Consider the following 11033-nt stretch of genomic DNA (forward strand, 5'->3'; position numbering starts at 1 on the left):
TTCATTTCAGTGCAATAATAATAACAATGACAATTATTATTATTGCCATGGCAGGAATTTTCCTCTTGTGTATCAGAGGTCATAGAAAGCCACTTAATAGAAGTCTTATATTTGCTTCTTCAGAAGACCCTGGGAGTTTAATGCTACTTTTTGATTTTAGAAATTCCATTCCAGTAAGGAGTGTGATTTTGGACATTGCACCTGCAAGTGGCAAAGCTTGAGATTTGACATTTAGTATAGGTGAGTTGTTTTTCACAAGGGCATGTGCAGCTGGCAAGCATTTTGCCATTTCTTGGGGCAACGTGCAAAGTTTTAACATTTCAAAAGTTTCTTTTTGTAGCAGGTATAATTCTTTAAAACTTATTACTTTTATCAGAAGAATCAATAATATTGTCACCTTTTGTGCTTCCAAAATTTGCTGTTTTCACTTCTGATGTGGATGTTGAAATCCCACTCTATTTTATTAGGGTCCCGATAAAGTCTGAATCCCCATGTCCCACCCTTTCCCAATTCTTGCACCAGCTGTTGCTTTCTCTGCTCATCTTCCACTATGTTTTTTTCCCCTAGCACCTGGGGATTTTCTTTTTCTTATTTTAAAGCTCATCTGTGAATTTAAAAATTGGACATTTTACTTAGCTTTGATATGTGTATATGGTAGGTAGGGCTCTAAGGGTCGTTAGAGTCAACCATGTTGACTGAACTTTTCCTCATGTGGTCAGTACTTATATCAGTTTCTATGGATGCTGTAACAAATATCTAATTAGGTCAAATAAGTACAGTAGCAGGTTCAACTAGAATTGTTTTGGGTACCAAATAACACTGTTCTGGAGGGAGCCTAAGTGTGTATGGTACTAGAGATAAGCCTATTAACCACCAGCTTTCAGCATATCATGGATGAGAGTCAGAGAAATTGGAGAACATCCCTACTTTCATGAGTTAGTTGAATGCAGGTTGGTTAGGAGGACTTTTACATGGAAATATATGTGCATATGTATATTTATGTTTTATTCTTATTTTCTCTAACAATAGCATTTTAAATAATACATTATTTAAAATTTATTTTGTGTAACTTTTGTAGATACTTATTACAATTTAATGTTTTAGATGCACTGCTGTAGAAAGGTCTTTAATTCTCTGATTTTCTCTTAATTGATTAAATCATATTAATTTATTTGACATATTTTTGCAAATTTGAGAAGTTTCACACAACAATCCTTTGACACTTGTAAGTACTGAAATATTTCTCAAACTTTACGAAGTTACAATAGAATTAAATGGGAGATTTGATAAGAGAGAATTAAAAATTAATTTGAAAGAGCTCCCAAATTCTGAATCTTTTAAACATTCTAAGGGCAGACTTGAAAATACCCCTTTCACTATAATATAACATAGTATGTATTCTCCTATTTTATAATATCTATATGTTTATAGATAGAATGTACATTATGCTCTTGCCTTGCAGGGAGTTCATACTACGCAGTAGGCATTTTGGCAACTGTAGCTATGTAGTATCCAGTTGGAGAATTCAGTACCCACATGTTTGCATGGAAGGTTAAGAAAATTGATCTTTGTACCAATTAATGCTGTAATGGTTTTTGAAACCCTTTTCCAAAATGAAAGTTGAAAGTTATTCCTCAAAATTTACCTTAAAATTCTAGGGCTATGTTAAAAAATAGGTGTCATTGATCTTGAACATACTTTCGCCTGCTGACAAATGGATCTGAAATGGCCCCACTGTTATGGTCCCGGACATATATGGTGAAGGGCAAGTAGAGCCTGCATGAGTGTAGTCAATAGTGGGATGGATCTTCTCTCTCGCCTGGGCTCCATCTCCTCCTTCTGCTTATTTATTTATTTATTTATTTATTTATTTATGTACTTTATTTATTTATCTCTCTCTCTCTCTAATCATCTTTGCTGTGTAGGTAGATATTTCGGCGTGAACAGACGCCCTGGCTCAGTTCCCCTTGCCTTCTGCTGTATGCTGGTTCAAGAGAGCCGGAGTCCGGCTCTCCGCTCTGTGTTTTGCAGGGGGCGCGCGAGGTCCCGGAGCTGTCCAGCACCTCCTGGCCAAGTTCTCCTCTGCGCTCTCCGCGCCGGGGAAGCTCTCCAGCGCCCCGCCCCGGACAGGGAACCTCTCCACCAGGACTCCGGGGCTTCCCAGGCTCTTCATCCGTCTCCGCCCGTCTCTATCTACTTTGCCCAGCTCCGCCTTGGCAGTCGAGCGTGTTTTGGCAGGCTTCCTCCGCAAGCCCTGGAGGGGGAGTGCCCTGCATCCCGGTGCTGCTCCAGAGCTCAGTGCACGAGTGCACGTGGGCTTCCCTTCTTTGCCTAAAGGGCAGGCGAGCGCTTCTCGTTCCAGCATTGCCTCCTGCGGCTGGGTGGTCTTTTTCTCTCGTCTTTCAAGACACGCGCCCGAAATCGAGGGGTGAGGGCAAGGACCGCCCATCAACTTAGCACCTTGGATTTAGAGCTTTCGATCCCGAAAGGGGGTTGGCATTGCCCGGGTCATAGAGGGAGGGAGGGAGAAGAGCTGAGGCTGCAACGGCTACGGGGCTCGCTGGACCGGGTTTGGCCACGAGGAGCCCGTGCGGGAGACCAAGGCGGAGCGCCAGCCTAGCCCTCGGCGGCCCCTCCCTCCTCCTCACCCCGCCTCCCTCGACCTGCCCCTCCCTCCCCGGAGTAGCAGTCTCTCCGCGCGTCTCGCGGAGCTCTCTCCATTGTCTCTGCCTTTACAACAGGTTTGGGCGGCGGGGAAGACGGGCGGGTGCGGGGCCGCCCCAGCCTGGGCTTTCTTGGGGCCGCCTCCCTGCCACTGGGTGTGCGAGTCTTTGGCTGCTTTTATTCGGCTTGGGAGCTAATTCCCTGGCGGAGCAGCTCCGGGGCGAGTCCGACCCCTCCCTCCGGGCCCCCTCCCGGCCGCGCCGCCGCCTCGGCTCCGCGTGTGGGAATGATGTGCGCATTGGAGGGTCTAAGTTCTTCACGCGCCTGGGGAGGCCTCCCTATTCTTTCTTAGACAACCAAAGCGTATTAATCCTACTAATCAGTAAATCCGAGGCAGCAGCAGGAGAGGCAAAGGCTATTTTCCCGCTTGATTCCAAGAGCCTCTTCGATTTTTATTTTTAAAGAGGGAGACGATGGACTGAGCAGATCCTCACCATGGAGTCTCGGGTCTTACTGAGAACATTCTGTTTGATCTTCGGTCTCGGAGCAGGTGAGTGGCCGAAAAGCTGGGGCTGGGGAAAGGGATGGCTCCCGCCTCCGGGCAGCCTGGGCTGGCTGGGGAAGCCTCGCTTTTCCCGGACCCAAAGTAGGTCTGGAATGGGAAGCTTAGAGTAGGGGGCGGGTTTGGATTTTGATTTTTTTTTTTTTTTCTGTGCTTGCTTTGGAGTCCGCGAGGCGGGTCACGCCCCTAGTCCAGGGTCGGAGGGCTGAGGGGGAACTTTGCACGGAGAGGGGTTTAAAAGTAGGTCATGGAAATGGGACTGGGTGCTCCGCTATTTAAAGCTTGGCTGCTAATCTCAGGTAAGGCTCTTGGCTGAGGAGGAGGGAGTCGCCTCTCATCTTCAGTTCCCAATATTGTCGCGAAGACGCGGTTCTTTGCTGCCCTGGAGGAAGAGGCTTGCATTTTGATGAAGCTTTTCCTTTTTCTCTCTCACCGCTCATACCCCTCACCAGTTTGGGGGCTTGGTGTGGACCCTTCGCTACAGATTGACGTCTTAACAGAGTTAGAACTTGGGGAGTCCACGACCGGAGTACGTCAGGTCCCGGGGCTGCATAATGGGACGAAAGCCTTTCTCTTTCAAGGTATGCCTGGCGTGCTGCATTTCCACTGTGGTTTTAGCTCCGATAACCCCGGCAGGAGTTGGCCTCGCCGCTCGTCCTAACTTTGTATTGCCTCATGGATGACAGTACCTGAGATGAGGTGTGGAGGGACCAGTGTGAGACACACACATACCCGTATGCCTTTTAAGTGGCTTGGTTTTTCTCCCCTGCTGCACCCTCCTTCTTCTTACTTTGTACTCTTGCCAGTTCTAATGGATAGCCCCTTAATTACAGAACAGAAACTGCGATGGCAGATGGTGGATTTTAGAATCTGGGGAACAATGAATTATAACACAAACACCTCATTTGGGTGAAATTGATTTAGGTAGGAAACAGGATAACTTAATCTTGGTTAAGACACTGATCTCTGAAAGTTTCAGATACAATGGTGCCCTGCTTGGAGGAATTGTTTTATCGGGGTAGCTTTCTGGAAAAATTAATGCCTTTGAACATTTTTACCTACTGTATATCACAGTCACACTATATTTGAGGCAAGATTTATCACTGAAAGACCCTCATTCTTACTTCATCCACCAACAACAAGGGAAAGGGAATAATAGTCTCAAAATTATTTTGGAAAAACTTCAAGTAAAATGTTAATCTAGAAGTGTACTTTGTATTATCATTAATTGTGTACTTAGGATTTTACAACTTTTTTTGAGGTCAATGGATATTGACTGTGCACAAATGTCTACATCTCAAATTATATTTAAATGTGTTGTGCAGTCAGAAGCAAATTCCAATGCAGCAATCCTTCAACTTTGATTAACCAGAGCTTTTGAGGATTGCTTGTCTGTGGAAAGTTGCTGTAATAAGACCTAAAACGTAGCTGAACGTGTACAGACAGCCTAGATTCACATATAGTGAAGTATACTTAGAGAAATGGAGTTTGGTTTAACATACCTGATGGACTAAAGCTTCTTGCCCCACCTCACCCTTGTATTTTTTGTTGTTGTTGCTGTTATTTTGGTGCCATGGCTTCAAAAGTGCAACTCATAATTACTAAAGAGTTGGATATGCAAAAGGAAATCACTTCAGAAAATATGTTATCAAGAAATAGAAATAAAATAAAACTTGAGTATTTCTGTAGTGGTGTTGTTGCCTGATATAGCCAGTATGTGTCACCATGGACACTAACACCAAAGCCTACAGTAGGGAAAGGAGAAAATTCACATGTGTTACATTTACTTAAAACAAGTTTGCTCTTATAAAAAATTAAAATGCAATTTTCTGGTCTAAAAATTATTGTTTAAATTTTCTGTTTAATTTTTTTATTGCAACAAATATTTATGGTAATGTTTTATTTACTTAAAGGTCTTTTTTGGAGGGTGGGGCTTGGATATTGAATCCTTTAAAAACAATGACCAAATCTAATAAAGAAGATAAGGCTACTTTGTCAGCAAAATTTCACATAGTTGAATAGACGTGTCAGTAGGATCAAGCTTCTGGTTTTCTGTTTTGTATTGTTTTGTTTTTATCTCTGATTTTTAATCCCTATGAACTGGAAATAAAGTTATTTCAGGACTGCCAATTTGAGTAACTGGAAAGCTTTATAGAATCTAAAGCTCCTAATAAACAAATGGTTTTGTAGTGCTCTTAAATTTTACAAGGGTTCTTTAAATTTTATTAGTATCCTGCCTAGTTTCCTCGGAAGAGTGTCTGATCTGTCACAAATAGAAATCTTCAGGACTGTGCATTTTATGTTCTGGTGCTAGAAAACTAAACAATTTTTAGGAAATAGTTTCAGGAATCAATAACTTTTCCTAGTTAATTAAAAATGTTTAGTATTTATTTTTATTTAAATTGTCAAATTCTTCAAGGTAGGCATTGTGTTCAAAATACATATGGCACATAAAATGTTTTCTTTGAATTGTCCATAGTAACTAGATATCCATGTACATTGATGAATTGGTTGTTTTGTTTCCTTGTTGATGCCAAGCTCAATATTTAGACAGAGTAAATGCCTAACAGATATGGTTTATGAGATTTGAAGATGTAAAATTTCATTTTCTGCCCAATTATGGACTTTATTTAGTATAAGCAATCAATCAGCAAGTATTTCTTGCATGCCGTGTTCTCAGTAGGCATATATTACTGATGTATTGATTATGCTTTTGCGATTCCTTTTATTCTAAGATTTGGATTCTGAAATTGACAAAAGGTGGCCCTTTGACCATGCATGGCATTTCACATTACCTTGGAAAGGCCTTTGCTTATAGCATTTGGAAACTTGTTAAGAAGTCAGCTCTGAGTCTTTCTGTTTCACTGGGATTTCCTTTGGCTTTAAAGAGAAAAAAAAAATCAGGCTCTGAAGATTTTATAGATTCTATTTATAGTGAGTTGAGGGTACTGCAGATATTTTGTATAGTGTATACGTATACACTATACATAGTCATAGCAGGAATAGTAACAAATTACAAAAACTGTGAGATGCTCTTAGGTTTCATATAAACTTATCATACAAGTTTCTTTGTGCTATCAGATATGTTCTAAATCGATGGAAGAGATTTTGAACCATCAAATTTTTCCTGCAGTAACATAACCATCTTCTTCTGTCAGCTTTAAAATAAAGAAATCTTGACATTTACTTTCCCAATGATTTTTGCTCATTTAATATTGCTTTTTCTTGTGCCAGTTTTTCTCCTTAGTGGTTTTTGAGATGCATGCAATTCTGTACTTTCTGAAACTATAAATTATTTTATTATATATACCTAACAAAAACAAATGATTGAAATATGTTTTAAAGTCATACCTTTTAAAAATTATTATAGCAACTATAGTATCACTAAAATGGTTTTGTTGCTGCTGAAATTTGATTTATAATGGCTTTGAAAATTTAAGTAATAAGATGCTAAATTAGATCATACCTTAATAAAATGGCTTTTGATATTTGCCAATTACAATAATTTTCCAAAAAAGGGGTCCAGTCAATTTTCTAGTCATTTCCAGCTATAATCTGACTTGCAGTCACAAAAATACACTTCTTACGCTTTTAAACAATAGAGAAGTGAATATTGACAATAAAAAGACCTGTGAAAGGTTATAAAGCGTTCTACTTTCTTCAAAATCTTTCCCAAGGGAATATTTCCCAAGATAATGATCAAAACAATGTTTTTTCCTCTGTACATGAGAGATCAGGAATGAAAGCATACAGAAGCACCGTTCTAGGACTTTCTAGCAATGTTAGCATGATTTTTAGATCTTTGATTTTAATAACTAATCTGGCCAGGTTCCCAAAATAGATAATTTCCTCTGTTGGAATACACTTTCTTCTGAAATGTTCACAGATTTTATAATCTCATTAATCCACACAAGAGAAGTAGATAAAATCAAAGCATGTTTTTTTTTTGTTTTTTTTTTTTTTTTACAAGTTAGTACATTGAAAATAAGCATAGTAGTTATTTATAAAGAACTTTGGTTTTAAAGGGAAAAAAAGTCATATGACTCTTCTTATGTCAGTTTTTGAACAGCAGAATGAAACAGGCATTTGGTAGTAGACCATGAACTTTAGTAGGCAAAGGCAGCTGCATTGAGGAAATTGAGGTGACATTGAGTATCTGTCTTCAGTATATTGGTTGGTGAGCATCTGTGGACTGTGAACTGATGGTCATTGGTGCCCAAATAGAGTGGAATAATACAGCGATTAAGAGATGCACTTAGAAACAAGATAGACTGAGATAGAATTTCATTAGTTGTTTTACTGTGGTGAAATTGCTTAATTTCTCTGAGTTTCAGTACCCTCAATTAAAAAATGAACATTGTTGTGATGATTAAGCAAGTTATGTTCATTCCTTCAATTAGTTATTATTGTGAAACTAGTATACTCTTAGGTATTAGGCACATAACAAATGAAGACATTAGAACTTACCTTTGACTTCACAGTGAACAATTATGTAGTTACTGACTTAATCAGCAGTAAGATAAATTATATGAAGAAAAACTGAAGATATAATGGGAATCTATATTTTAGGTAGGGGAGTCACAGGTTTAGGGAAACCGTCTTTGAAGAATAGTCATTTAAGTTGATATTTGAAGGATATGTAAGAGTAGTCTAGAGAAGAGAAAGGGACAAGTGTGTGAGCAAGGTTCTGAGCCTGCAGTGAGCTTGCATTTGAGAAAACGGAGGAAGTCTGGAGAAGTAGAAACATAGGGCATGTGATATGAAATGAAGCATATGAGGAAAGCAGGAAACAGGTTACGTGGTAGGCTATATTTATAGAGCAGAACTGAAAATTTATCATTATGTAAAGATATATTATGGTGGGCAGAATAATGGTCCCCCATAGATGTTCATGTCTTAATTCTTGGAACCAAAGAATAGGTTACATTATATGGCAAGGGGAAGTTAAGATTGCTTATCAACTTCAAGATTAGGAGGCTATCATAGATTATCTGGGTGAGCCCTGTTTAATCAGAAGAATCTTTTAAAATGGAGAAAAGGAAGCAGAAGAGTCAGTGTTAGAGTGATGTGATATGAGAAAAACTAGTCTGACCACTTGTGACCTTGACAATGATAGTGGCCACAACCCAAGGACTGCAGGCAGATTTTAGAAGCTGAAAAAGGCAAGAAAATGAGTTTTCCCTTAGAGCCTCCAGAAGGAACATAGGGCTACTAATGCCTTGATTTTAGGCCAGTGAAACTCATTTTGGACTTCTGATCTCCAGAACTGTGAGATAATAGATTTCTGTTAATTTAAGTCACTAAGTTTGTGGTGATTTGTTTGAGCAGCAGTAGGAAACTAATGCAAATTTTCATGCATGGAAGTGGGGTGCTGGTGTAAGAAATACCTAAAAAATATAGAAGTGCCTTTGGAATTGGACGATGGGCAGATGCTGGATGAATTTTGAGAAGCATGATAGAAAAAGCTAAGCTTGCCTTGAATAGACTTTCAGTAGAAATATGGATTTTGGTGACTCTACTATGAGGACTCAAAAGAAAGTGAAGGGCATGGTAGAGAGAAAATCAAAATCACCTCTGAATATACCTAAATTATCACAAGCAGAGCATTGGTGAGGTATAGACATTAAAGGAACTGTCATTGAGGGCCCAGATGGAAATAAGGAATTTGTTATAAACTGGAGGAAAGGGGATCCTTCTTATATACTGGCAGAAAACTTACCTGAATTTTATCCTGTGGTTATGTGGAAAGCAAAACTTGTAAACAATCAACTTACATTTTAGCTAAGGTGATTTGTAAGCAACAAAAGTGTTGAAGGTGCACTCTGGTTTTTTCTTGCTGTTTTGTAGTAACATGTGAGAGGAGAAAGAGAGATTTAGGGAATAACTGTTAAGCAAAACTTATTCATAACTTGATATTTGAAAAATTATAAGCCTATTCAGATTCCAAAACATGTTAAAATAGAATGTTCACTGTCAGGAATACCTGATCTGAAAAGAAAGCCAAGGATGTGACTAGAAAATATTTTGCTAATGCCTCAGAAGTATCAAAAGGTCAGAGTATTCAGTTAAATCGAGGAGGCTCTTTGAAGAACATATGGCTCATAGATTCCCTCAACCATTTCAGCAGAGGTCACAAATAGAGATGGAATTATCCAAGAAATATCTATGGAGGAGCCTTTTTTGTTTAATGGAGTGAATCCCCATGACATACATGAAAGATCTATAAGGTTCTTAGGAATATTATGCCAGTAAAATTGCTGCTGGTGGGGCCTGAAAGTATCAGTGAGAGAATAAAGTGAAAGAAGATGTTGGATTTCCAAAATTCTAAAAGCGAAAAACAGGCTCACTTAGCTGTAAACATCTTTCTGTGAAGCTGTCTTTCATGAAAAAATAAGGTTAATTCAGAGGGCAGAACTCGGAGTCCAGAGCCTGTAGCTGACTTCAGACAGTGGAGCCAAGAATTACAGAAAATTATTTCTAGACCTTGAAACCAAATGGTGTTCACCTGGTTGGATTTTAAAATTGCTTGGGTATGGCAAATGTTTTTTTTTTTTTTTTCTTCCATTTTCTCCCTTTTTGCATGAGAATATTTAGAATTATCACCTTTATCTTCCTTAGCATTGTATTTTTGAGAGCAGATAGCTTGTTTCAGGGTGTGCCTCAGAATGGATTATACCTAGTACCTTTCTCTTACCTGTTTTAGATGATTTGGATGATGAGATTTGAGAGTTTTGTTGTTTTAGGTTTTTGTTACTTATAATTTATTTTTAAGTTGACAAAAATCGTACACATTTGCTGTGTATAACACAATGTTTTGAAATATATATACATTGTGGAATGGCTAAATTGAGCAAATTAACATATTCATTACCTCATGTACTTATATTTTTTTTGTGGTGAGAACACTTAATATCTATTTGAAATTTTAAAGAATACAATGTATTATTATTACAGTCACTATGTTGTACCATAGATCTCTTGAACACATTGTGCCATCTATTTGAATTTTTGTATGCTTTGACCAACATCTCCCCGTCAACTACCCCCCATCCTCAGACCCTTGTAACCACCATTCTACTTTCTGCTCCTATAAGTTAAACTTTTTAAGATCCCACGTATAAGTGAGATCATGTGATATTTGCCTTTCTGTGACTGCCTTATTTCACTTTACATAATCTTCCACGTTGATCCATGTTGTCTCAAATAACAGGATTTTCTTCTTTGAGGTGGAATAGTATTACATTCCACACATATATAATAGTATTATATACACACATATATATACACATATATATGAATATATATACACACACACACACCTATATATATATATAACATTTTCTTTATGCATTCTTTTATATTCTTATGTTCTTTGCAGTATTATTCATAATAGCCAAGATGTGAGATCAACCTAATTAATGGTCATCAATGGATGAATGAATAAAGAATGGATGAATGAATAAAGAAAAATGTCATTGGAATTTCAATAAGGGTTGCAGTAAATCTGTAGATCATTTTGGATAGTTTGGACATTTTAACAATATTAATTATTTGAATCCATGAATACAGGTTATCTTTTCATTTATTTGTGTCTTCTTCATTTCTTTCATCAGTGTTTTATAGTTTCAGTACACAGATCTTTCACCTTCTTGATTAAATTTGTATGTAAGTATTTTATTTTTTCCCAGCCATTTTTTTTTTTTTTTTTTGACGGAGTTTCGCTCGTTACCCAGGCTGGAGTGCAATGGCGCGATCTCGGCTCACCACAACCTCCGCCTCCTGGGTTCAGGCAATTCTCCTGCCCCAG

The 11033-nt window shown here is 38.4% G+C and overlaps 1 protein-coding gene across 1 annotated transcript in view; it reads left to right on the forward strand.

Moving 5' to 3' along the window:
• Positions 1–2576: 2576 nt before the first annotated feature.
• Positions 2577–11033, forward strand: part of NELL2 (neural EGFL like 2) — a 371569-nt gene continuing 363112 nt past the window's right edge. Inside the window, exons 1-3 of the mRNA XM_017529745.2 lie at positions 2577–2741; positions 3129–3214; positions 3679–3807. Of these exons, the coding sequence (XP_017385234.1) occupies positions 3160–3214; positions 3679–3807 (184 nt within the window). The 5' untranslated portion in view covers positions 2577–2741; positions 3129–3159. The remainder of the gene's footprint in view (positions 2742–3128; positions 3215–3678; positions 3808–11033) is intronic.

This window comes from Cebus imitator, unplaced genomic scaffold (genome assembly GCF_001604975.1).
Source record: "Cebus imitator isolate Cc_AM_T3 unplaced genomic scaffold, Cebus_imitator-1.0 Scaffold2, whole genome shotgun sequence".
Classification (NCBI taxonomy): Eukaryota; Metazoa; Chordata; class Mammalia; order Primates; family Cebidae; genus Cebus; species Cebus imitator.